Source organism: Leuresthes tenuis, unplaced genomic scaffold (assembly GCF_036924035.1).
Source record: "Leuresthes tenuis unplaced genomic scaffold, fLeuTen1.0.hap1 SCAF_4, whole genome shotgun sequence".
Lineage (NCBI taxonomy): Eukaryota > Metazoa > Chordata > Actinopteri > Atheriniformes > Atherinopsidae > Leuresthes > Leuresthes tenuis.
In genome coordinates this window covers 18,782,574-18,810,263 of record NW_027325358.1, presented here as the reverse complement: position 1 = coordinate 18,810,263, position 27,690 = coordinate 18,782,574, and the positions used below count along the sequence as shown (strand labels likewise).

General features: G+C 40.1%; 3 protein-coding genes across 6 annotated transcripts in view; 1 reads left to right on the top strand and 2 right to left on the bottom strand.

Moving 5' to 3' along the window:
- The window catches only part of fam13a (family with sequence similarity 13 member A), a 49,937-nt gene extending 48,967 nt beyond the window's left edge, over positions 1-970 (bottom strand). For 2 of the 4 annotated variants that reach the window (XM_072384930.1, XM_072384929.1), the window contains exon 1: positions 713-967. In XM_072384930.1, the coding sequence (XP_072241031.1) occupies positions 713-739 (27 nt within the window). In that variant the 5' untranslated portion in view covers positions 740-967. Of the gene's footprint in view, positions 1-712 lie in introns of all 4 variants that reach the window. The other 2 variants (XM_072384928.1, XM_072384931.1) reach the window with 2 other exon arrangements.
- Positions 1-27,690, top strand: part of herc3 (HECT and RLD domain containing E3 ubiquitin protein ligase 3) — a 117,917-nt gene that overhangs the window by 75,780 nt on the left and 14,447 nt on the right. The gene's annotated exons all lie outside the window — the stretch shown is intronic.
- LOC140304892 (ovochymase-2) lies at positions 870-25,934 on the bottom strand. The gene is made up of 27 exons (XM_072383697.1): positions 25,784-25,934; positions 20,372-20,490; positions 19,455-19,548; positions 19,084-19,224; positions 18,842-18,939; positions 15,722-15,848; positions 15,130-15,339; positions 13,485-13,700; positions 12,236-12,376; positions 11,497-11,742; positions 11,085-11,270; positions 8,957-9,066; positions 8,643-8,743; positions 7,970-8,247; positions 7,590-7,753; positions 7,300-7,483; positions 6,980-7,198; positions 5,500-5,634; positions 5,172-5,393; positions 4,877-5,059; positions 4,610-4,722; positions 4,428-4,522; positions 2,723-3,012; positions 2,328-2,488; positions 1,725-1,875; positions 1,167-1,231; positions 870-1,067 (listed from the first exon to the last, which is right to left on the bottom strand). Exons 1-27 carry the CDS (start codon positions 25,932-25,934, stop codon positions 870-872), a joined length of 4,398 nt encoding a protein of 1,465 aa, XP_072239798.1.

The window sequence follows — 27,690 nt, the reverse complement described above, 5'->3', positions numbered from 1 at the left end:
TGCAATTTTTAACAGCTATGGGACTAATATCTTATTTGGGGAAAAAAAGACTTCCTCATGAAGGGGATGGCAGGTCCCAGCATGTGCCGTCCTGTCTCTACCCTCCACCCCCCTTCAGTCCCTTGTCTAAGCCTCCCATCAGTATGTGGGTGGCCACTGGAGCAACTGGTAGCAAAAGCTCCACAGGCATCTGAAGCGACAGCTGCTAAACTCAAAGAGAACTAGGCTTAAGAATGGATGTTAAAATGTACCTAAAACCAGACTTTTAAATGACTCTTTAACAGTGTTTCCAGTAAGGAAATTTTCATTCAAGTGACCTCATAGTGCGGTTAGATCATTGACAGGAAAAACATGTTGCAAGGAAAACATGAAGCCAACAGTTTGTTTTGTCGAAAAGAAGTTCGACTAAGATTAGTGCAGAGGGATGAGGGAGTTTTTGGCCATATTAGAAGTAGGAAATATGTTTATTATGACAAGATCAGCCATGCATTTGTCGAGCAAAGTTACCTTTATCAAGAAGGAAAGTTTGTTTTACTGCAGGAAAAGGGGATTGCTCTCCCCTTGACATTTTAAAAAGCCACTTGGTCACCATCACAAAAGAGTGTGTAGACTGACAGTGAGCAGCACATTCTCATTACACATTCTTCAGCACTTAATCACTGGTTGAATGGAAAGCCTTAAAGGCGACTCCGACATCGTTGCTTTTACTCACACAGATGGTCATAGCTCCTGCCCCCATTCTTCCACAGCAGAAAAAAAATGCCTGCAGAGGCTAAAAGATGTGGGGGGAAAAACTGCTTCTGTCCTCTTCTCACTCTGTTCCACGACACACTCTTGAACTGTGCCCAGTGGTGGGACTCTCTGTAGTCTTAATGTGTGCCATTTGAAAACTCCAAAACTACAACAAAGATAATCCAGGCAAGGAGAAAGAGCAAAGAAGTGTTGTCACTACCAGCAGACTGTCCTGCCCATGAGCACAGATTATTACTTCTCTCTTCCTCCCTCTTTATTCCCCTCTGTTCTCCTGGGCTGAAACCTGAGCCGAGCTCTCCCATTGGCTTGGTGGACTGGTCATGTGACCAGGGGACTTAAAACCCCAAACTTGAAAATGCCCAGCAGGATTCATCTGCTACCAAATGAGGTTGAAAGGCAGGACAGAGTCTAACAGCACGGAGGCCTGGAAGGCTGATCTGAAGAGAATTGGATTCTGCTTTTTCACTTATGATTTTGTGTTAATCAGAACCTTAAGACTTAATAATCAAGAAAACATCTGAAAAGGTTCGATTTGAACCTTTTCTTATCATCATAAGAGGTTATAAAGGTTATCTTATAACACATTCAGAATCTTATAAAGTCATAATAAAGATGAATAATCTCTTTAAAATTATTTTATTTATAGGAAATTACACAACAGGTTAGAGAAAAAAATTATGGTTTAGTGGTTTACTCAAAGATACATATTCAAAATGTATATTTTTTTCTTACATATTAGGCGATAAACCTGTTCTTTGAATAAAATATAGTCCACAATAAATGCAGTTTTTTATAAAAATTTTGCACAATTTCTTTGTTGATTTGTTAAAGATCTAATGGACTTTTACAGGATGAAAAGCAGCCTAAAATACAACAAAAATGAGCAACAATCCCTGAGAAAATCTTTGTTTTAAGGTTTCAGTTTTAGACGGTTTTGCCACTCTTATACATAAACTTCTTGATGTTGCCATTGATCCAGTCACTGAAGGCAGAGACCCGGGTGAACACTGAAGGTTTCTTGTCTCTGATGCAGCCTTGTTGTCCTAAGCTGACAACACCGTGCACCTCCCAGGCTGCGTTTGTTCCCGCTGCTGTGCAGGCAAAAGGACCCCCTGAGTCACCCTACAGGAGAGCAGGACAAGGAAATCAGCAAAGATTAATCATGTTCTGCACTGCTCAAATCTTGCAGATGCTATAAGTTATTACTGGTGATCTAGAATCAGTAAAGGACAGTCTCCTGTTAAACCTGACAATAATATTTAGAGCTTTTTACAGCACCATCTTTTTAATCATCCCACGTCCCTGCTTGTGTTGGGATGCCCATTAGCAAACAAATAACGTTCCATTGTGCTTTTGACTAATTATGCCCGGAAACTGGGCAGCAACTATTTCGAGTCAAGGCTGAATGACCACAAACAAAACGGTTTGCAGGGTGTTACATAAAAAGGAAGCTCAATCATTAGAGGCCACTGCTGTTATATAACATTTGTAAGCTGAAGAGGCGATAGTACTTAGTGGATGAAATTCATCTACAGCTATTTTCAGTGCAGAATTTATTTTGTTTTTTTTCTAACCTGGCAGGCTGACTTAAGTTCATCCGGGGACTTGAAGCCAGCGCAGATCATGGAGGGCCGGAGGGTGTCCCACCAATATGCAGGCTTACTGCAGGTCTGGAAGTCGATAACAGGGAGGGCTGCCTGGTTAAGCTTTTCAGCCACTTTGGGGAGCAGGTTACCTGAGAGAGCAATGAAAAGTATAATGCTATCATGTAATTCTCCTCATCTTTTCTAACGGAGCCAAGGCCACAGCAAATTGAATAGAAATGTAACCTGCAAAGATTGAATGCAACCTATAAACGTTTTGTATCAATAAATCAAAGACCCCCACTGCTGCTGGGGTCTTATTTTTGTTCTCATGGCAGTATCAGATAGCTCCTTTACAGCAAAGTAAAACGTGTGACTGCTCCAACCTTTCTCATCTCCCCAGCTGGTGACAAAGCACAGTGTCCCCGCAGGCATCAGGGCCCCCGGTTTTGGCAGACATACGGGGCTGATCTCCCTCGTCATACTGACGGGTTTGGTCAAATGCACCAGAGCAATGTCGTTGGTGACGTCATTGTGACCCTGCTCGTAGGCGAACCCCTCATGAAGGACGATCCCATCCACCTTGTAGCACACCTCAGCTGAGGGAACGTCATTGGAGGAGTTCATGTGGTGCTTGCCAAGACACATACGCCAGTAGGATGGTTCATTCAGTGGGCTGCAGAGCAGATGGGAGATAAATGTTTGGAGGATAATAAGGACTTCCTTATGACTCGTTTATGACTTGTTCATTGTTTGAGAGCTGCTGGGGCAGCACAGACAAGATAATTGCCGTGAAATTTTATGAGCATCCTTATTTTTTTCTTCAAATATTTGAACCCTCTCGCTGTGAGGCGACGGTGCTAAACACCACATTAGAGCCCTGCGCGGGACTGTTTTCTTCATCTCGCTCCCGCTGAATTTCTGACCATTACCGGCCGCACTCGCAACGTGTTTGTAACACTCCCGCCCGCATCCGCAAAACTTTGAGAATTTATGCCCGCACTATAATAGAAATGCATTGATGTTGTATCTTCTCTCGTCCCGCAGGAGAAAACACGTAATTGTATAAGCTATTAATAAAGAGATTCATGGACAACTGAGAAACTTCTCCAAATGTCAGACTTGCCTTGCTTTGTCTTTGTGCTGTAAAGACCTTCTTTGAGTTTCCTTTCCACATCATTTATTGACATCCTGTCGCTAGGCTACATCCCGATCCCGCAGTGTTTTTTTGTTTTTTTTTGCCGCCCGCTCCCGCCCTCAGCAAAGTTCACATCGCCCGCTCCCGCGAGATTTGAGTTGAGACCCGGCGGGACCCAATCTCAATGCAGCCCTCTACACCACACCACCGTGCAGCCCGTGTACAGTGCTTTAAGCAACCCTATGTGAACACTGAGAATGTACAACAATGATGTTAACAGTTGTTGTAATTGGCTTTGTTCTTAAACATTATGTATTCATATTCTGTGTTAAATAACCTGTGTTCCTAGTTTGTACTTTTCCACTGCTCATACAACCAGTGTATGTCCTTGAATGGTCCAAGACTTTAAGATGACATAACGGGACAAAACAACTGGGTCAGATAAAGTGTCTCTATTAGGTCACATAGGTCTGGTACATTAGATACACACCTAAAACAACCCTCACACACACACGCACACACACAGGTTGTTTATCACATCCAAAGAACAAGACGAAGATGGTGGTCGGCCTGCTCATGTCCCTAAAAACTGGCCAAATATACTCTGTCGAGTGTAAGTACAACCTCTGTGAGATAAAAGTGAACGTAAATATGAAATGTTTCCGGATATAGGAGCTCGGGCTGATTCCTTGCGGGAGCTCTGTCACAGTCCAGCGCTGCCATACTTTACCTGTGACCAATAATAAATACTTTGTTTAACTTATGATTTCTCCAGCTTGTTCTTGGGCTTCCAATGAAAGAATCGGGCAAACACAGTTAAATAGTGAGATGACACTAAAGAGGGCAAGTGATAAATCCTTCAAACGGCTGCATTGTTATTTCAAATGCATCAGTTTTTATCACATTAAAAACGTGTTTGAATTGAATGTAACACAGGCAGTTGTAATTCTTACGCCATGAAACAGTGAGCAGCAGTTAAGATCCATTCCTCGTGAATCAAAGAGCCTCCACAACGATGCGTATAAGGGGTGGAAAACATTGGTGAAGCCTGGGAAGAGAGGATTTTTTTTAATTCAAAATGAAAACACTTCAATCACTGAAACCAGGAACACAGAAATGCAGGAGTTAATTGTACCTGCATGGAGACTTGCCACGGCCATGAGTGGGGGGTCGCCTCTTCCCCATTAACCACCTTTGGAGTGGCTTTTTTTGGTTTTACTGCTGGGTTTCCACAACTTGTTGGCCAATCTGAGAGAAGAAAGTATATTCGATTAAATATTTTACAATCAGAACAATAACAAAGACACATGCTAAATGTATATATACTAAACCCATTGAGCCTCCTTATAAAACCACATCAGAGTTGCAGGGCTGCTACATATAGATCTTTCTCTGCACTCACTGATGGTGATTTTGTCCCATGGATTTGGAAGAAGGGAAGGTAAAGTTGGGATGACACTGGCATCAGTGGTCCAGTAACCACGGAAGCCTTTCTCTTGATTAGCTCCATTACTAAGAAAGCGAATGACAGCTGTGTTGCTGGGGATGGTGAAGTTTGGTGGTGAGGCAAAGCCACAGAACCGACCTGCAAAACAGACAAAAAGTTACAACTTTCCCCACAGCTGTGAGTAGTAAACTGTACAGGCTAATGTAGAACACAAAGTGGACAGAGAAACATTCGTGGAATGCAAACTAACCTAGTGATGCCATGCTTTCTCCATTAAAGATCTCCACATAGTCCACACAGTTCCCCTGCATGTTAACAGCTTGCAGTTCAAAGTGAGTGAAGGCTATATGGATACTTTTTGATGAGGGAATGCTGATACGCCATGTGCACACAGTCTGGCCTTGGTAGTCATTGGGCCAGTTTGGAGAAGTGATTTCACCCTTTTCACTGCTGAAACTTCCTCCACAAGGAGCTGTAATGGAACAGGTGAAGATGGAAGCAAATAGAAGAGGGAATGCACGAAAATGAGACATTTTCATTTTGTCTTCATTTATTTATTTATTTTTTCCCTGTCTTACCCTCTGAAGGGTCCACTGCTCTCCAGGTGGCAGAGAAGCCTGTGTCCACCACCTTGTCATTGGAGGAGAAGCTGATGCTGAGTGTATTTCCATCACTTACCACATCGGCAGGGGGGGAATGACTGCAGTAGGTGCCTGAAGTAAATGTGAAGAAGTCTTAGCCTGGATTTTTTCCAATGTTTACATGCATGACACATTCATTGTATGCATGTTACATTAAAAGTTGACATAATTTGCCTGTTTTTCCTCAGTCCATCATAATTTCCTGAGGTCCTATTAAAATGTATGTGACACACTTTGATTCAAATAACAGATACAGTACATCAGCTCATTCTTCTTCCATTAATTTACACCTATTGTAGGTCATTTAGTGACCCACTCAGCTTAGCTCTGCCCCTCACTTCCTCAGGGTCTGCATCTTTTCAAATGTATCGCATTTATAAAACTTTTGAACATGTAATTACAGTATTAGGGAACAAATGGTAAATAGCTTGAGAGATTAGATCACACACAGAACTGACAGGAAAATACTTGACTAGCAAATTGTTTTCCTCAGATACAGACATTTCCCTCATCTGCAGTTTGACCATGGACAGCTGGTAGGCTACTGATTCCTCTTTTAGGCACAATGTCAGCACAAGTCATGTGTTAAATGGCTCTAGTTCTTAAAAGACACTGTGCAACATTTAATGGGCACTGGCCAGTTTATAACATCACTGAGAACACACATCCTTCGCTCCATAAACTCTGGACTTCACTGTTGCTCCATTCCTCTGAGTTTAAAGTTAAGTTTTAAGTGGCGAACATTAACTGTTGTGATGATTCATTCAAAGGTACATGGGAATTAGGATTGACAATTAGAAACATTAGAATATTAAACAAAGTATTGGTAGAGAATATGTAGCTCATATCTTTCTTTGCTTAAGTGAGCGATAGAACTTGAGATGAGATGTGGTGTTAATGACAAAGTAAAAAGCAAGAGCAAAGGAGTTTTTAAGGCTGGATAAGATAACCTTGTAGAGTGATGTAGGTTTACTCACCAAATATGAGCGGTTCACTAAATGACACATTTTCAGAGTTTTTTAAGTTTTTAAGTTGGGACTTCAAATACCCAAATAAATGCTCTCAAGCACAGTAAAAAGTTTTTAAGACTAAGACATTAGAGACAAGTGGCACAGCTGCAGGCTCAGACGGATAATGGGACAACTACTCTCCTATAAAATGTTTAAACAATTCAACTACTTTCAAGGCAATCACTTTATCTCTGTCTTATTATGTGTTGAGATTGAACATGTCTGTCTGTCTGTCTATCACATTTATTTGACAGACTTTTACATATTAGATTATAATGTTGTTGAAATTGTATTTTTGTTTTGTGTGGATTCTTTTCCCAAGATATTTTCATTGTTTCCTCTAGTTTAATTTTATTAAACTTATTTTGCCAGACAGGTAACTTTTGAAGAACGACTTTAGAACATACCGAGATTTCCCACTTTGTCTGTGAGGCTGACTTTGTCGTTCATACACATTTGACTCTCCTCCAGGGAGAAGCTGTTGAAATGGAGATGGACCAGTTTGCCTGCAGGCACTCGGATGTTCCACTGGCAGTGGGCTTTGTTGCTGTAGCTGCCAGGATAACCCATAGAGGATATGGTACCTCCTGTGCCAGTCAGGTCCTTTGGCCCTCCACAACCAGATGCTACAAACGAAGGACAGACGGTGAAAACAAGCAATACACTCTGAATTTGTCACATGTTGACTTTGGGAGCAAAGTGTCAGTTTAGGCAGCTGGATGCATACTGTGCTCAGTGTAAATGTCTCTGCGGATGACGTTTGCGATCCAGGGGAGGTAGGCAGAGGAGCGGGTGAACACGGAGGGCTTCTTATCCATAATGCATCCAATTGGGCCAAAGCTGGTTATACCATGAACCTCCCAGGGGCCTCCAGGGGTATCCTGACAAACCAGTGGACCACCTGAATCTCCCTGTCAAAGTCACTCATAGCTATTAAAACACAGTGGCATGAAAAAAAAAGAAGTAATTTCATTGTTTGTCAGCACATTGTAGCACTTCCTGAATTACTTATTTTACCTGACAGACAGACTGTAGCTCATCAGGCAGCGTGTAACCACAGCAGATCATGGAGGGCTTGACCTGGAACCACCAGTAATCCATCCTTTTGCAGGTGGCATATGGCACCACAGGCAGAGCGACCTGGTTGAGGGTCTCTGAAGCTTTAGCATTAAGTGAATCACCTGATAAAGCACACCAAAACAGAAGGTATTTGCACATCAAGTCCAGCAGATGGCATGCAAACTATGCAGCGATTCTTTAGCAGAGTCCTGTTGGGTTACAGGTTTTTTTTTTTTTTTACTATCATATCACTTTAAAGCAGCACCTAAAGTTAAGGACTTCTGTTGACTATATCAGCATAAATATGCAAACGTTAAAAAGTGAAGCAGAAATGACACCTGTCTCATCTCCCCAGCCGGTGGCGTAGCACTTCTTTCCTTCAGGTAGGACCTCCTCCTCAGAGGGAAGGCAGGCATATGATATCTCATCACTGGGTGTCACCTCCTCCTGTAGCCTGAGCAGAGCTATGTCAAATTCCACCGTTGGCACGGTGGGATACTTGAAGCCTTCATGGCGATAGATCCCAGATATGTTGATGCAGCGTTCACTCGGCTCTGTGTAGGTCAGGTTGTGTTTGCCGAGGCACATGCGCCAGCGTTGCAGCTCATCTGCATATCTGGATAGGAAATTAATCAGATGGTATACTCCATGGGGTACGGTAAACACACAGTACATATATCACTGTCAGCAAATCTACAGAGATATGAGAAATACATTTGTTGCAGTGCTAGAATGCATGTTTTACAAAAAAGAAAACGACACTGTAGCCCATTAGCCAAGGTGTTGAGGCACCTCTAACAAGGCACAGCTCTTACACTGTAATAAGCCCAGGGTTAAAGCTCAGACACAGATAACTGCCTACTGAAATTACACAAATAGGCTTCCAGGAAGCTTGAGGAGAACTCTGAAAAAAAAAAAAGGGGTTGGGGGCATTAAAAACCTGAATTACTTCTCTCCAGTTTAGCTTTCTCTGGAACATTTCTAAAATACCATTTTCATTCAGTTAATTACCTTATGAAGCAGTGGGCTGCTGTAAGTACCCAGTTCTTGTGAATTAGAGTTCCACCACAGATATGGGAGAAAGTGGGTTCTGACTGACTAGTTGGCCAGACCTGAATCAAACACACACCAACAAGCAGAGAAGAAAACCAGTTTGTATTTTTTATCCATGCAGTAAGTCATTGGATTAACACGAGATATAGGGACAAAACTGAAAAAAGGAAAAAATAGATTGTGATTCAATGAGGAAATTGTAACTGATCAGGTGACTTCTAAGGTTGTATCCATCGGTGGATTTTCCTACATTTATTAGAGGAGATTCTCACCTGCATGGACACTTGCCAGGGCCAGGAGTGCGGTATGGCTGCCTCTCCGTTTACAATGCGTGACACAACTGCAGGAGGAATGGCTGGTTTCCCACATGCACTGGGCCAATCTACAAGTAGTTTGCTTGTGTATGAATAAAGCCAGAGTACACAGCACAAAACTGCTTCTGACAGATTAACCTCTTTGCTGCAGGACAGTGCTTCTCTATCACTGGGTATAGAAACAATTTTCCAGAAACACAGAGCTGACATTGCTGTTTGTCCCTCTGGGTTTGGTCTCCCTGAGCTATTTGTCTGCAGTAATGTCTTCAGTGCATCTTTATATCTACATGCAAACATAATATCACGACCCTGCTGTCACAACCTGATTTTATGTTGAGCTGTAAATTTATTTTGGTCACCCAAAGAGTAAATTATTCCTGTCACACTCATCTCATATTTTCTCCCTTGGTCACTTTTTACCTCTGTCACCTCACAAATAGTGCAACTCTTTCACTGCTTGGGTTTTAAAAAAAAATCCTACACACAGCTGAGTCCATCTATAAAACACCATTTCAGCAATTGGTTTGGCAGCTGCTTGGGCCACCTGGGGCTCATCCCTGGGTGACGAATGGAAATCAAGTGACAACCAGAAAGGAAGGAAAGTGAAGCACTAGGTCACCTCACTTTGTGATCCCAGCACACCAAATCACCTTGGTTAACTGCACATCTGGGAGATGGGAGGAAGGGAAGGGTGTGAGAGGGAGCATGAATCCGACGAATAGCTGGAAGGTGTGTGTGTGCATCCTCAAAGCTGTTTGAAACTCTTGCCAGTTTTGAAAAAATGACTCTTTTAACCTGAGTACAGTGCATACTGTAATAAAACCGGACAGAGTTGTAAATACATATTTAATGCAATACTTTATGATACATGTCATAGAATAGTATAGACATTTATGGCTGTTTTTTAAAAGTATATTTATGTTGTTTCTAAAGAGATGCTGTTGTACACTGAAACTGGTACATTAAGGGCTGAAGCTAACCACTGTTTTCAGTATCAGTAAGCTGTGTATTAAATGAGACTGTTTCCTCCTAAATATCTCATTTTATCCATCCACCCATTTTCTATACCTACTTAATCCAATTCAGGATCTCAGGGGGGAATGGGGCCTATCTCGGCTACCGTAGGGCAAGAGGTGGGGTACACTGTGGACAGGTCGCCAGTTATCTCAATTTCCTTAAAACCTTAGGCCATATCTTATAATTGACCATTGTGTCCAGACATAAGAAAAAGGATGAAAGCATTCATTTTATGATGATTAGATAATAAAAAGCAGCACACCCTCATGTTTAAAGCCTGGATTATCATTATCCATTTTGCTTTTTTATCTTTATAACTATATAGAAAACTGTTCTCGAATGAAGAGAAGTGTTAAGGGTTTGGGTAGATATGATGGCTTTTTCTCCCTCTATTTTATACAAAGTTGGTGGTTTGGCGCCCGGTGACGACTGGCCCCCTGAACCCTTCTGCCAGCCTCCAGCAAGAGCCCATTGGACAGTGTCACAGCCTTCTGCACCAACTGCAACAGCTGCCAGCACACACCTCTCGCTTAAAATGCTCCTGGAAACCTTCACTAGGTGGCAGCTGTGGCTCTGAGAACAGCTGGTCATTCCATGGTTTAGACATATTGTAGTTTATTTCGTGTGGCTGCGTATTTGAAGTTTAAACTACTTTCTGGTGATGGGTGAGGTGTTGGTTTGTTTATCTTCACACACCTTGGTATATTCTATTGCTCTGAAATATGCCAGGTCGGGAGGTGCTTCTCTTTGATGCATTTTAGTTTGGTTTGGTGTAGTTACTGAGGTGTTTTTGGTTGTTCCTTTCGTAAGTAATTGGTCTTAAATCGGAGTCTTTTATAGTTTGATTATTTATTGATTTGAGTAGCACCTTCCTCCCTAAGTTCCTCTGTTTATGTCCCCTGTTGACTTCCTTTTCCACAGAACACCTCATCTAACTCTACTTTAACATCTCTGCATCTTTTATGTCACCTTCTGCTGTCCCTAGCAGAGCTGAGTCGTGACATAAAATGTTTGCTCAAATTGCTGAGCGACACTTGCAGCAAATGTTGTGGCAGCACAGATACTCAACCTATGGTGATGTTGTCCCAGGGGTTGGGCAGCACAGGTGGCTCAGTGGGAGCAGGCAGACTGGGGTTTGTAGTCCAGTAGGCTCTGAAGCCTTTTCCCTCAGTAAACAAGTCCGTATGAAAACGAATCATCAGCCTGTTGCCTTTTGTCTGGATGGTGCTTGGTAGTTTTGTTCCACAAAATGGACCTAAATGGATTGAAAGAGTAATTTGTAGAATGTAGATAAAAAAATGAATAAGCTCCAGAACTCGCAGGCGCACTCATCTGCACTTTACCAGCATACGTGCCCAGTTTTACTCAGTAAAAATAAGCAGAGTTAATCAAATAATTGCTGATGATTTGATTTCAATGTAGTAAATATTATACTTGAAAAATGTTTTGGGGAAAGTAAAAAGTGTAATAAACCTCCTCACCGTGTTTTTGAATGAGAGCATTAGTGACATTATTGATGTCATACAGCATTATGTTATCATAGCACTTGGATGTTAGGAAATCTTGGGCTTCTAGGTCAAAGTGAGTGAATATCAGTGTAATTTTTTTCTTTATCGGCAAAGCGATGTTCCACATGCACTCGGTGTTAGCCTTGTAGTTCATAGGCCAGTTGTGGGACTTGATAACCCCACTTTCCTCTTTGGAAGAAAAGCCACAACCCTGGATTTCTGAAACATAAAGAAGAAATTAAAGAAACTGTATGAGATGCACGATTTGAGAAATGAAGAGAAGCTGCATTATGCATACAAGAGTGTCTTGAGGAATAGATCCAAAACCTAATCGTGGGAAAAAGTAAAATACAACAACTTGATCAGTCAGATTAGTATTTTGTTCCATTTTGTGAATCGATGTTAGCTCGCTGAAAAGCTGAATTAATAGAAACATTACATCTATTGTAAGTAATGTAAAGAATTCAGATAGTTGTATATTGATTGAGAAACATTACTATTGCTGGTTTAGAATCACTTATAACACGCATGGGGTTTTAATTCTCTTTCTGACCGGATAGTTGTGATGAAGTTTTATTCATCTCTTTCTGCTGAACACTGTACTTTGGGCTGTGGTTTGACAGACCTCACGTTGCTTATATTATGTCATTTCAGCAACATGCGAGTGTGTTCCTGCGTGTGTCTGCTGTACTCCTGTAAGAGTCCTTGGTACCTGCGATATCCTCAGGATACACGGCCTCCCACTTAGCAGAGAATCCTCGGTCTGTGAGGCGGCTGTCAGACTGGAAGGTGACAAATATTGTGTCGCTGGCGCTGACCACCAGCGGGGGAAGGACGAAGCCACAGTGTGTACCTGAGAATGAGGGAGAGAAAGAACAGAAGCAAAAGAGGAAAGTAAATAGAGAGATTAAAGCCAGGAATTGGGAAAGATTGTAGGAGGAACAGTGGAGGATAAGCATTTTTTAACCAGTACAGTATTGGGTGCAAGTACATGTGTGATTGAAGATACTGCATTGACTGAATGCTATATACTAATCCTTCATAGCACGTCTTATTTTATTAGCTCCTATGCTGCCTGATTTATATACTATCTGACTAAATTACATATACATATAAATTACATATACAGTTGCGCTAGTTGAGTATGAGCTGAAACCTCAGTGTGCAATATGCAGGATATCTTGTCATCATGTTGGCGTTTGCTACTTTGTACTCTAGTCATATTCTAGTGACTTTACACTTACACAGGTATTCCATGTGAAGCAGATTATCTGAACAGACGTGTGAACATATTACAGCATTTATTCATCCATAAAGGAGAAAATGGAAAAAAAAAGCTTTTCCCACTGTGGCCACAAGTTATTATGGGCCACAATAAAGTCAAGGCTAATATATCTCAGAATATCAGTCCAATATGTTATTTCTTCTTTATTGATGACAAAGTCCTGCTTTAAAAGATATCTTTTTGGTTTTCAAAACAGACCTTTTAGTGTTTCCTCTTGTTTCTGCTTTTGTACGAGCACACTCAGCTAAAACACTCTCATCGCCTTGCTGTGAATGTACTTGCACCACACTGTTTTAGTCCTTGAGAAGTCAGCAATAGATAAAGCTGTATCAGCCTCACTGCAGCCACTGAAGTGAATAATGAGAGGTAATTTATAGTTTGCTAGGCCCTTTGCAAAGAAGATCCTGATGAACAGTTTCACAGCACAAGGGCAGCACTTTAGCAATACTGTAATAACAGAAGTGTTAACCTAACAAGCTGCACCAAACACAATCCAAGGATGAACATACATAGATGCATATTAGCCTTTAGTTGTTTAGTCAGGAGTCAAACACTAAGTTAAAAGCACACAAATAAGCACAAGATGCAAGGTATTAAACTTAACTTCAAAAATATGTCTCAAACAGGTCAGTGAAGCTGATAAATTGTATTAAATAAGAATGAAGTTATGGCTCACCAAGGATGCTGTAGTTATCTGAGATGATCAGTTTGTCCTCTTTGCATTGTCCAGTCTCTCCAGTGATGGCCAAGTCAGTGATCTGCAGTTTAACCAGGAATCCTTTGGACACAGTTATCTTCCAGGAACAATTTGAATGAGCTGGATATGAATTTGGGAAACCTGGGGACTGGATTACACCTTTTCGCCCCTTAATGATTACCGGACTGCCACTACCTGTGGTGGAAACAATAATTGATCAGATTCACTCAATATATTAATTGTTTTTTAGAAGAATTGAAACCGAATCAAAAGCTGGATTTTTCCCTGTGACCGACAGCCATTTGATCTAGTTTATTGTAATTCTTATTAGTAGCTGATGAGAACCAGCTTACTGTGACACAAAACTGCCCCATGAACAGGTTCAATATAAACTACTATAATTGGCCACTGAAGAAAACCTCTCTGTGTTCCTGCAGTTTAGATACAATGATAAACAGATAGAGCTCAGGGAGATCTCCCCTACTCCTACTCGGAGAGCTGGTGAATCACGTGAATTACACTGTGTTTGTGCACAGGGAACTGCATGTAGAGCAATACAGTCATCAAAGGTGTATCGTCAAACTGATCGAGCAGAATTTATATGATGATATTAGTGTTCATTACACATCAGATTTAACATTTAGCTGATTGCAGTCGGGCAGATAGATGGATAAAATTGCTCTGCAGCTTTCACTAGAGGCTCCTCAGGGTCATTTCATGTCTGCCACCTCCAGTTTTTGATTTGCATCGCATGGTGAAGGTAAATCCATGAAGAAAAACCAAATGTTAAAGCTGAAGGGGGATTGTGCTTAAATTTACAGCCATGGTAGTTAGATTCTAACTGTTTTGTCAGACACTGAGCAAGTTTAAATGTTGCAGGTATGTTGATGAAACATTCTCTCAACTGTCACTGCCATTAATCTGTTTAAGTGTAATGTTAATTTATCATCATCATCTGTTGAATCATACAGTACACGAATCACTTTAAAATAAAAGCTTGAAATCATGCTTTATGTGTTGCTCTTTTTTTAAAAAAAAGACAGTTTCAATCTTTAAACAATGCCAGTAGAGAGAGTGACTCTCTCAAGTGATAAGCACTTTGCATTAAAAGCCACAGGATGCACCTCCATCCAGAAAATTGTGGAAAATGTTAAATTTTGAACCCGATATAATGTGTTTTTTCTAAATTTACCCAAAGTAGTTTTTATGTTTACCAAAGAATTGTCCTGTTACATGTCGGCTGATACTTGGGTCTTTTGTCCTTCTCTGTTCCTGAAATCTCAGCACGTCTCTGCTTTAATAACTGGCAAAAATAAACAGAACGGAAACTGACAAAACCATCTCTTCATATTCCCTGTCTGGAAGTTGGAAGCTTCTTTTTTTCCCTAGACCCGTCTTCGGATGTGTCAATGTGGGATTAAGTTTGAATCCCTCTTCAATCCAACAGAGTCAGTGCACAGAGTTTAAAATACATCTTCATGGAATGGAAAAAACACATATTCTTCATCTCTGCCTTAACAAACAGAGTTTCCACAAAGCCCTGTTTCTGGAACACATTCGTTGTTCCTTTTAAGTAAAACAAAAGTGGAGGAGGAGTGCTGCCAGGTTTGGAGAGCATACTCACCAGAAGTTGTGGAAGGTGGAGGGTTTTGTGTGGTAGGTCTGGGTGTGACTGTGGTACTTGTGGTAGGAATAACAACCGGTGGAAGGCTGGACTTTGTGTAAGTTGCACTGAATCCTTTTGATGTCAGTCCATTGTCAGATTTGAAACGGACCACCATTGTGTTACCACTGGACTCTAGTGGCTTTGGCATTTGTCCTCCACATAATTTACCTAAAAAAAAAGATGAACAGTCTCAGAAGCCTGCACAATAATGGCAACATTCCCAAATTTCTGTTTTGACATTTGTAAATCACCAGTGTTGCTTTCACACAGAAGTCTATGCAGGCAGATTTAAAGTCATTAGCTTTTGAATAGAATCCCTATCCAATGCTTTAAACTTGAAATTAAGCTAATCTTTTATTCATGGAAACATAGCTGTTGATGCTGAACAAAAATCCCAGTATTTTCTTAAGTTCTGTCTCATTCCTTACACAAATCCAGCTTTGAAAAGAGTGTATTATGTATAACACATCTCTCTTCAATGCGTGGGTCAGCTGGAATTAATTTGAAACTAGTGTAACTGCATTCTGGATGTGTGTTATGTGATACTTACCCAGTATCGCAGAGCCAGCCTTGTGGCCATCATACACCTCGACAAAGTCTGCACAGACTACAGGAATGAGGTCAAAGGAGGTAAATGTCAGTCGGACCCTCTCGCCTTCAGGCACTGTGATTCGCCACTGATTAAACAAACGAACACACAACAGTCATTTGTAATGCACCGTGAGACTCTTGTGCGAGTTCCAGTTGATTTTAAGGATGGAAAAAAAACACACGGCGAAAGACTGCAGGCATTATTCATGAAAATACAAAGATCAAATCTGCGATTAATGCAGTGAACAGCTATAGGCGCCATGTTTTTTCTAGTCTTATTGCAACAACTTGAGCTGCGTTTCGACATACTGTAACGCATGAATAATTCCATCACAGTCTGCCTCTGCCCAGACACATGTGATCTGTCAAGCTAAAGCACAGCTGCAAGCAAAGATGCAGATGGTAACACCACACAACCGTGCATACAAGGCCAGCCCGCAAACACTTGCATCATACCTGACTTTGATTTACTGTAGTCAAATGCATTTATTACTGATCAAAACCACAAACGCTGTCAAGATGATTCTGTTGAAATCCAAAGCTAATGGATTTTCTTTGCGATGAAAATCTGAAATCTCTAGTCTTGTCGAGCACTTCATACAAATCAATGGAAACACACTGCATAAAACACTGTGATCTGTGTATTCAGGACGTTTTCCAAGTAATCAGCTGAAGTTAATTTGCACAATCTATAAAACTAAACCCTCTCTAACTCCATCTCACATTGAAAAAGAGCCAACTTAAATAAATTGCTTCAATTTGTGATAATAAATTAAGTTAAATCAAAATGACAAAGTGCCCATTTCAAGTTGAACGAAGCCATGTAAGTGCACTGCATAACAAAATCAGAAAACTATGAATATAAATCAGGATTAAAGTGAAAATGGACTTTTTAAAAAATCTTCTTTTGTGCAAAAAAGGCACAATGTTATATGACCTGTAAAGGTGGTTTGAATCTGGATTCAGATCATCATTCATGATCAGAGGTACAATTCAAACTGCAAACTGCATTAAAAATCAAATCTAATAACCTGTGAGCACTTTGACTGACTGAATTAAATATGTAATAATGTGTTCAGAAAGAGTAAATAACAACTCCCGTTGTACAGTCAAATGTACATTTAAGCATCAAATTTGATGATTAACAATCGAGTTTGACGAGTTTTCTCCATTGTTTCAGATTTATCTTAAAATTGGTGCAGTTTTCTCTGTTTTTAATCTGTCTGCAGTTCTCCACTATGATAAAACAACATTTCCTTTATTGTATTTTCTATTTTGATCATTTCCTGTTTATGCTTTCATAAAAGTATACACTACTTGCATCACTGGTCCTTAAGATGTTTCTGTCCCTTGGGTGGAGTCCACAATTCACAAGGCAACATCAATAAGGTACAAACCTTATCAAGGTCTCCGCATTGATGTAGTAAGTCAGGGTGAAAAAAAAAAGCCTTGAGGTGGATAAAATTGTATGTAATGTGCCCAAAATCAAAGCAGCCTTCATCTTTCTAGTTGACCAAAACGAAAAGTGGCTCGAAGCAATCAGGGCTAATTCGTGGTAATACCAGTTTTATGAATACCTACATGGTTACCCTTTAGGAAGAAATCAGGGGAGGATTTTTTATTTTTATTTTTTTAAAACAAGACACGCATGTAGAGGCAAGTGGAGCCCTGTGAGAGACAGCTGCTACCCCCTCCTGTCCTCACTACAGTTATGAGGTGTGAGACATCCATGTGTACATCACTGCGTTGGTTAGCCACCAGGACATTGGGAAGACGGAGCCTGACACGGTCATGGAAGTGGTGGAACCCAGACAAAGACACTTGTTGTCTTGCTGTTCACTCTGTGTCACCGTATTGGTCTGTACAATGTTTGGGAAGAGTTTCACAGCCACAAAGAAAACAGCCAAGAAACTAAAGTTTGCTGCCACAGGTATTACATGACTGAGCCCTTATGTAACAGATTATGCTGAATAACTTTGTTACAGTCCCATGTTCAGTCTCTTTAGTTTTGTAAAAACAATCTATAACCTTTTACTTGATATTCTTTACATGGTGTTGTGTGTTTGCATGTAGTTTGAGAGAGTAAGGTAATTTAATTATGTCATTAATTTGTTTTGGTGCCTGAAAGTACAGTATCGAGGGTTTAATACAGCTCTCAAAGCAAAGGTCTCGCAACTCTGAAGCAGACGAAGCCAACAGAATGCCGTCCGTATTGGGAATTTTATTGTCACATTTGCAGAATATCTCTGAATATCCCAGACTTCACGGGGCACAGCCTCACAATGACCATAAGTTGTCCGGTTATAAACTGTTGTTTTCACCTTGTCTTGTTGCTTTGTCGATGTCAGCAATTATCTGTAGGTTAGAGGCTCTCATGGCAGACCTTCAGCATCTGTTTAGAATCAGCTTGAACTCAGTGATCTTATATTTGAGTTAGTTGAGTTAATTGGCTCTTCCGTTCATAGTCATTTTTGCATTTCTTGTTTTTTTTTTTTTTTTCTATTTCTGACTGTTGTAGTTTGATTTACTGAGCAGGTAGAAAAGTTACCAATCACTTCAAACTGAAGCCCAGGATGGGGGATTTAAGATCCTCTTCATTGTCGGGCCTGTGTAATCGTTTCATGGCTTAACATTGACAGTGCAATCAAGGGTAATAATGTGCCAGCTGTGCCTCCTGTTATCATGACTTTGAAGTTTTCATTTCAAGATGATCAGTTTAGTCGCCGTGCTTTTCCTTCAATGTAAAGAAGTATGACCTGATACATACAAAGTCATGTATAGCTCATTTGCATACACCTAAAAGTTTATTGTATGCTAGTACAGAATTTTGATGAGCTGCAGCTGCCTTTGAAATTCAGCTTCATACCTGTGGTTATATGATCTTCTTTAATATAAAAATATCCGTTACAGCAACGTCAGTATAAATATTTCTGAACCGTAGTGGACACAAATAATCATTCAAAAAGAAGGTGTGTTGAAGTAAGATGTGTCATCAGTCTGCGTTCGATGTGCCACAACTATACACCCTCAGATGTAGCTGTCACATTTGACCTGTGGTTGTCCATGTGTGTGGCTGTACCTGGTATAACGCTGCATTCATGTAGTTCTGCTTCGGAAAGCCCGGGGTCATCAGATTCCCCTGATCACCGTGGAGGAAACCGCCAGCTCCGGCTATTTCTGGCAGCAGGAACGAAGGACACTTCAGCTGCACTGACAACTGAAGGATACTCAGAGTACAACCCTCCTCCTCCTCCTACCCCGCTCCTGTCAGAGCTGATACAGGTTCCTATAGCTGAAGTAGATTTCCTCTCATAATCTTACCTGATGCGAGCTCTGGAGCCACAGCTCTGTAATGAGCTTTGAATCCTCGGTCGGTTTTTCTTTCATTGGAGATGAAGTTGATCATCAGTAAGTTGGAAAGTATCACCATCGGCTTTGGTTTGATGTAACCACAGTATTTGCCTAAAGAGTCACACAACACATTTAGAATAAAGTTGTAAAAAATTGAATAAGTGTCACAGTTTTTCGGTCTTTTAATGTGCGTCTTGCTCTTCTGCAGATCCACCAGCTGAGTGTGGCCACGGATAGATGGATCCCCTTTGACAACTAGATAGGTACCCGTCTATCTAAAATAGAACAGTTAACATTTTTTGCATGATTTTTTTCCTCCCATAGATAGCAAAAGTATTTACCAATGCTTCCCAATGTGTCCCGCAGAGTCAAGAAGTCTGTTGAACAAAGATCTGAGTCCTCCAAAGCAAACTCCTCAAACCACAGATGAATCACCTGCAGCAGAAACATGCAGAGGCACTTCATCTTTCCGTTTACATCTGAGAAGTTGATGAAAAAAAGAGCGGCTACTGACAGGAAGTGCAGGGGCAAGTCCTCAGTGTGAAAAGTGCTGTATGTTTTTGTGCGAGAGAACGTCTGTCCGTGTCTTTGTTGTGTATGTTTATGTGTGAAAAAAATATATAGCTGCTGAAACAGGGAAAGAAAGCAGCTGCTGAGAGAGGCATGCAAGGACAGCAGCCGTGTTGGCAGAAAGGGAAGGATCGAGGATTTTATTTAGTCCTGTAGGTCTGGGAAGGAAAGCGGAGGAAAATGATGGAGACAAGGCAGCCATCTGTTCTTGCTGCTGCCGCTGCATTCGTGCCAGATGTCCTGTACTGCTTGGCCCGACATTAGACAGCTTCCATAACAGTAACTTGACAAACTCATGATTAAAAATCAGACCAACAGTGTTTGAACTGTTTTGATCTGCACAGTCCTGTAAAGTTCAGAAAAGATCAGATGTTGACATTGATTTTAAAAAAGAAAAATAACTTTGTACAGTACGCATTACAGACCAAAAAAAGATGAAGATGAAAATTGAAAAGCTTGAGTCTTCATTTTTGTATCATTGTCACTTATCAGAGGTGGCATTGCATTCACTCCTTGTTGCATATGGTATATTCAAATACTATCCACTATGGCTGTAAGTGTTACGAAAGAAGCTACTTTTCTCTGACATCAACTGAAGCCTTTATTAAACATTTTTATAGCTCTACATGAAGGATGGGAAACTTCAAAAGGGATTTTATCTAAGAGCAGGGATCCTGATTTCTGTCACCTTGTCAGGGTCCACAGTGATGGTCCATGAGCAGATGTTGCCACTGTCGTAGCTGCTGGGGTAGTTCCCGCTGGTGAAGGTGCCTGACCCCCCAGTCATCTCCTGAGGACCGCCACACCCTGGAAATGAAAGACAGACGTTGTCACTGAGCTATGTTTTTGGAAATCATGACAACATAGTCCCTGTTTGGAGAGTAGCCATATTACTAACTGCAGTAGTACTCTCTCTTTGACGCATCCTCGTTCATTTTTGGATAACAACAAGCCCGTGAGCCTCAGAGCTGACTTAGCAAATGATTTGCTGTGTATTCAGTGACTGCCAGCTCAGGCTTGGGATCCTGAAAAAGCTTCAGTATTTCAATTCATTTCTTACATTAAAGAGATTGTATTCTTGTAACCTGAAAACAAGATTAAGTGAGGGAATCGTAATGTCATCCTCAGGGAGCGATGGATGTTTGTACCAAGCTGCTCCTTTCAGGTGTTAAAATGCTTTTGCCTGGACCAAAATATTGAGCCAACCAACTAGAGACCAACTATGACTAAAAACAATTCAGTGATATTGAATTGTTACTTGACTAACAGAAACATTGCATGAGCTGAATGACAACATATATCATGAAATCCTAATGATTAAAAAGAACCTCATAGTATTTGCTGTAGTATATCAAAATCCACTGATGAGCCTTGATTATACATTTTGCGTCATCCACACCAGCAGCATGCTTTCCCCTGTGGCTGGAGCAGCTTCTATCAGGGAGTCTGGAGTGCAGCTGTGCTTAAATATAACAGAGTGGATAGGTTTTCTTTTAGGCAGAACATTATTATAAACATGGTCACATCTTGAGTAAAACAAGCCGTCTCAATTTTGGGACATGGATACTTTTAATATCTCTTAATTTATTTTCAATGTGACGAAATCCATGTGACAGCAGTCAACAAGTTTGTAACTTTATATAGCTTGTTCTATAAGCAACACACTTGTTTGACAGGTTTGTACCCAAGGGCGCAGATGACCTTTAAGTCTGAAAATTAATCAATTCTACATCTCTCATGCAAATAAACAACGGTCGCACTTCGCACAACCGAAAAGACAAAAGAAGGCATCAGATACGTGTCCACTGCCATTTCAACCTGACTGCACTAGTGTCATCGTAAACTTTGCTGATTTGGAAAATAGAATTTTCTTCGTGAAAAAAAAACAAAAACTAATACAGCAAAGCAAAACGCTACTATAAGTAAAAACAGCCCGACAAATCTCAGTAAAAGTACTTAAGTATGCTGTATTACACCTTCATCTTCATCTTGTTACTAAAGCTGTCAGACAAACGTAGTGGAGTAGAAAGTATTCCAGAAAAGTTGGGAAGTTTTCTAAAGGGCTGCAAAACTCTAAATCTAAAATTTGTAAATTCATTCAAGCCTTTATTTGACAGACAAATAAAGGTAATTGTTTTCAGTGTCCTCACAGACCAACTTAATTGTTTTTAGATAATTAAGAGATCTAGAGTTTGATGCTGGCAACAAACTCAAAAAATTGGGTCACGTCACCCTTCCATTATTAATTGGGAACTGAGAATGCTTATTGTTGCAGGTTTTCTTGTGTGCATTCTTGTTAAACACAAGATTTCTGTGATGATCATTGTTAAATTCTCTTTTCCATGACGCTAAATACATTTTCAATAGAAGACGGTTTGTATAACTTAACAGATCATAGATTTAGGTATATGTTGCATTTCAGAAAATCTCCCAACTTCTGGAAATATAGGTTTACTTCTGGCTGTGTCTATTTTCTTCTGTACAAGACACTGAACCCTGTGTTGCTTCTGATGCATCCATCGATGTGTGTGATAGAGAATAAGCACTGCATAGCTTATAATATTGAGTGTGCTTACTAATGGGTGAATGTGGCCTGTAGTGTAAAGTCCATTGAGCGGTCAACAATACTATGAAAGTACTATACAAGTACAGTCCATGAGCCATTTCCCCATTGTTATTTTTTCTAGTCAAAAATATTGTTGAAATACTTCCTACTGAAAATGTGCAGTAGAGTTCTTTCTTAATGAAAAGACATCTTCTAATTCTTACAACAATAGTAATCATTTGAAGCCCAGGCTCAACATAAGCTTTCAGTGTGGTCTCAGGCACAAAGACCTTAGCCAAAGATCCTGCATGATTTGAAGTGGGGCCACCATGAGTCTGATTGATTCATGGACAGAATATTGATCAGGTTGGCAGTGACATCGAATTACAACATATATCCTAGAGAAAAAAATCAATAAAACAAAACATACACAAAATAAGATAAGCTGTAGAATTGATGTAGCAAAGGACTTAACGGACCTTACCCCCCCCCCCCCCCCCCCCCCCCCCCCATATAAAATACAAAACAGCCATTTAACATGTAAAATGAGCAAAGATATATAACAAGCTAAACTGATTAAGAAAACAACCATGATGAAATATTAAATGACTGAAGAGACAAAGAATACTGTAAAGATCTACTACAATAGACACAAAGCACCCCAAACTGTGGCTACTGTAGCTAAACTGTCGTTTGTGGTTGTTTTGTGTCTCTTTCAGTCTTGAATGAGAGACCGTTTACAAATTTACATCCCAGGGCCCATTTCATTAACTGTTCCGCATATGATTTTTTTTTTCCACAACCTGCAGATGTTTGATTGGACTGACACCTCTGGGATTTGGAGGCCATGTAAACACCTTGCACTCCTTGTTGCATTCATCAGACTTATCTAAAAGTAATTCTTGCACCTTGGCCGGCCACATCTTACACATAGAGACCACTGCTATCAGTAAAGGCTGATAAATATGAAACGGTCTCCTTGATGTGTCACAGCAGCATCCGAATGCTTTCCAAGGATTCCCAGTGGATAACTGCCCAGGGCATCCACTAACTGACACCTACAGACCTACAGCTAAGATTTTATGCCACAGTTGCCCTTCTATGGAGTTGGACCACTTATGATTTCTACTCAGTAAGCATTAGCTGCTCATGACCCTGTTGCTCTTTCCCTTGCTTTGTAAAATGCTAACCTAAACATACCAGAACACACCGCTGCCATCAAAGTCACGATGATCCTTAAGCATTTAAATTTTTCCTACTTCCTACTGCATGAATTTCAAGAGGCGAATGTTTACTTGCTGCCTAATATGTACCACTCCCTGTCGGGTCACATTGTAACAAGATAATCCATGTTTTTCACTCAGTCTGATACTGGTGTTAAAAGTGTAGCTGACTGGGCTATATGTGACTGCCCTTTGAGCTAAATGCTGCTGTCAGCATACTAACATGCTCACATTGTTGACACATGGACAGTTAATGTTTACCATGAAAATCATCCATGATTTAGCTTGTTATCATTTTTAGCATTAGGTTGTTACATCAAACATAAAGTGCTTCTGAAGATTAGGGGAAAGTCAACAGTTCTGCAGGTGTTTGGTCATAAACCAAAACACTGGCCACCTTAAAATGTTCACATGATGGCGACATTGGAGGGAAAAGTAGGGAAACCCTCATGCCATTTGAATTCATCATCTGGTGACCTTGAATGTTATATTTTATGACAGTGTGTTTGGTAGTTGTTGAGTTATTCCAGTGTGGACAAAAGTGGTATAATTTGATTGTTTACTTACTTGATTGTTTGTCCACACTTGGCTAATCAGACTGTCACATCAGTTTTGTGTAATTTCTAATAAATAAATACAGATAAAATGGCAGACATATGGTTAGATGCTTTAAGACTTCAGGTATTGATTTAATAGTCTGCCTCTGTGGCAAAGGCTATCTGTAGGCACCCGTTAAATCAAAAAGTATATGGGGTTGGGCTGGATTAAATTTGCCTTGAAGGCTGGAACTCAAAGCTGGGAATGTGGTCTCACCCAAGAACACAACAATGAGCAAATCCTACTGGGACCACCAATTGTTAACACAGGGGTTAGGGTTAGCTACTATTGGCAATACAAGCTTATGATACTTCACTACACTGTATTTTTCACATATGAACAACACAGTGATGTGTTCACTGATAGAAGTATGGGTACAACTGATTTAAAGAGACACAAACCTAGCATGTTGGAGGTATTTTCCCCCTATTATGTGATCAAAGCTCTGCACGTGTTGCAACTGACCCTAGTATTGTCCTTTTTGGTGAAATTTAACCAAACATTGGAGTGCTCCTGCCTCGACGCCATATTGGAAACATTCTAAGCCAAAATACGAAGCGTGCACATGACGTCATTGCGCAACTGCGTCAGACGTTGGCGGAACCTATAAACAGGATTGTTTAACAGGTGGATTAATGATTCCACGGAATCGAACTACTGGGAGTGGTTGTCGATTCCCATCTCTAATTTTGAGTTTGAAGCTGATGAGGTTCTTCCAACTTTCCCAGTCAAAAATCCTTCTTCTGGGGCGATCCTATTGATTTTCCATCCTGGGAGCTTAGAATTATTGACTTCTGATCTGATCACTTTACCTTTTTTTACTATTCATATGTAGCAACAGGAAGTATAGAGCCAGATCAATTCAATTCAATTCATAGCATATTTTACTGCATCCTGCTTTCAGTTAAGTTTAGCATAAAATACATACATTAAGCCACAAGCAGTACTAATCTGACAGTCTGATCACAAGGAAATCATCCAATCAAGCAGGTTCTGCTGCTGAAACGTCCTTTACGATATTCAAATAGAGGCAGCACACCATCTGAGGACAGCAACTCGCTGCTGTAGAATCAGTGCCGCTGCGTGGTGATTCTGCAGCAGCAGGTGATCCATAAAGTTTTGGCTTGGATATTAGGCTACCATCTGACAGAAACAGCTGGCTACTGCAGAAGTGGTGCACTGTATTGGCAATACAGTAAGAGTGGGATATCACCAGGAGCTATTTGGATCTTGGTATCTCCTACATTATTGGATGTACCACCAGCAAACTCATTCACCTCATTGGCTTATCTCGTTGCATACTTTTGAAAATATGTTTATCTTTTCATACTGATATAATTATATTCTTATGTATTATATTGTATTATATTATATATTTTTCTCTTCTAGGAAGTTTAAACAATGCAGTGTTTCATAATCTGAGGAGGCTCAGCATATGAATTGTTTAAATCAGTTAGTCTAGAATTAAGGCTAAAGATAGCTCTTATACAAGTTATAAATGCAATATATGTAGCAAAACTTTAAAAAGTCAATAAATTCAATAAATGAATGAATTCTTTTGGAATTCTGGTAATTTTAAGTTATAGCCCAGGTTAAAGGATTCCACTGATCACCATGATGACTTTTGCAACATGTGAAGCAATAAGTTTGATTGATGTATACACATAAAAATTATGGTAAGACCTGTGCATAAAAAACAGAACACAATGCATTTTTTTTCAGTATAAACACTCACCTTTTGCATGAGAATAAGAGTCTTTCTTGTCAGTGAAGTAGATGACCACAAGGCCAATACAGACAATGGCCATTGCCACAAAGAGAAACACCAGACATTTTTCCAGGTTGCTCAGACCCTTGGATCGGCGACGACCCTTCTCCACATCCATTTCCCTTTACAGTGGGTGAGTGGTACCAGACTGTGCCTTTTTCAGCAATTCATCAGCTTATTACAAACATCATGATAACCATATCTGAACTTTGATCAGACAGATAAACCCTGAGTTAACTCAGATGTGGTATTGCAGCATCCCAAGCAGGGAGTGGGAAGACTGTAAATCATACAATATCATAGCTGGAGGTTAATGATTGTTAATGCTCCATGTGGCTTAATCAGTGGAACATCTTGGCATCTTTAAAGATAACTGATTTATAATAATAGATAAAAGTCTAACTTTTAATTTGAGGCACAGAAAACCTGGTTGTACAGCTAGCGTGATGACTGAAGAATACTCAGAAATACATTACAAAACATGATTCAGACAACTTCAATGGGATGTAAAATTGACTCGAGCTGAAAATGACTCCAGCAGAACTTTTAGATACAGCTGCAACATAAATGGTACTTTTGACTCCCCATAAAATGAAATTCTTATGTAAAAAACAAAGCGGACATTCAATTATTTGAGTTTTATTAAATAATGTCTTCATATGCATGAGTTTGTCTTGGTCTTTGGAAATCAGACACAGTTCATCACTGCTGTTTAGTACAGCAGATATACTATCTCTTTCATAAACAACTCAGCAGGAAACTTATTGATTGACAATATTTTTAGATTAGCAATTGATGCAGAAGAAATCACTGTCTTGTCCTTAAGTAACTACCTCTAAGAAATTGCAGTTTAACAGTGAACTCACCAAACAAACTGATAGGTTCTACATCATCCTTTAAAGGAGCTTAATTCTCATATAACATGCTTGCAACTATAATACTATTACTTGCATGTTTTGCTGTAATGTTCACCATGATCACACTCTTGGTTAGCTCACATTAGCTAAGTAGCACTAAATGCAAAGGAATGGCTGAGAACGATGGGGAAGTCATTGACAGCAACACTCTAGACAAAGATAACAAAATTTGAACTGATTAGAATAGGGAAGTAAGGACAGTAAAGCTGAACAAATAATTTTTTGAAAAGCGTACTGTAGAAGTGGGTCCCAGATTCTACAACAACTTATTAGCTAATTGATAACTGTCTCTCTTGTTTGTAATTGTCGAGATATTTAAAAAAATAACTCGTTCAGGAAATTTCAGAAAGTCAGCAATAAGGATCTCAAATATCTGTTGTAAATTTCCATTTTTAACCGTCCGATGGCTGTCGGACGTTTCAGTCTAATGCACAAATTGCAATGTCGTCATAGCGTTTAAAGAAAATCTGCATTTTCCAAAGCCTGTAAGTTTTATCGTCAAATTTCAAAACATGCTTAAGGATCATCGTGACTTTGATGGCAGCGGTGTGTTCTGGTATGTTTAGGTTAGCATTTTACAAAGCAAGGGAAAGAGCAACAGGGTCATGAGCAGCTAATGCTTACTGAGTAGAAATCATAACAATCCATTAATCAGAAATGGAAATCCAAAAGTGGATTTCAATCTAGACCAAAGGGCTGGAAAAATCTCTGAAAAGTGGAATCTCTGATGTTTGTCTTGTAAATTATGATCTTATTCAGAAGCACGGTAGTCTGAGGGCACAACCACCCTGTAATCGCCAGGTCTCACTGTATGAAAACAGGAGATTAAAATGATCAGGATACGAAAAAATTACATTTTTTCTTTTTTTATCCAGACAACAATTGAAATCTCATCAAAGTTTCTCTCATAGACTTGACAGATTTCTTTTCTGCACCCCTTCAAATAAAAGAAAGAGC

Bases quoted from the DNA above. Each gene is read 5' to 3' on its own strand.
- LOC140304892 (XM_072383697.1), bottom strand. From the start codon at position 25,934: ATGGATGTGGAGAAGGGTCGTCGCCGATCCAAGGGTCTGAGCAACCTG. The intron at 18,940-19,083 runs GTAAGATTATGA...TCCTGCTGCCAG, and splicing joins GGCTCCAGAGCTCGCATCAG to AAATAGCCGGAGCTGGCGGT. The intron at 7,484-7,589 runs GTAAAATAAGTA...TGACTTTGACAG, and splicing joins AGCTACAGTCTGTCTGTCAG to GGAGATTCAGGTGGTCCACT.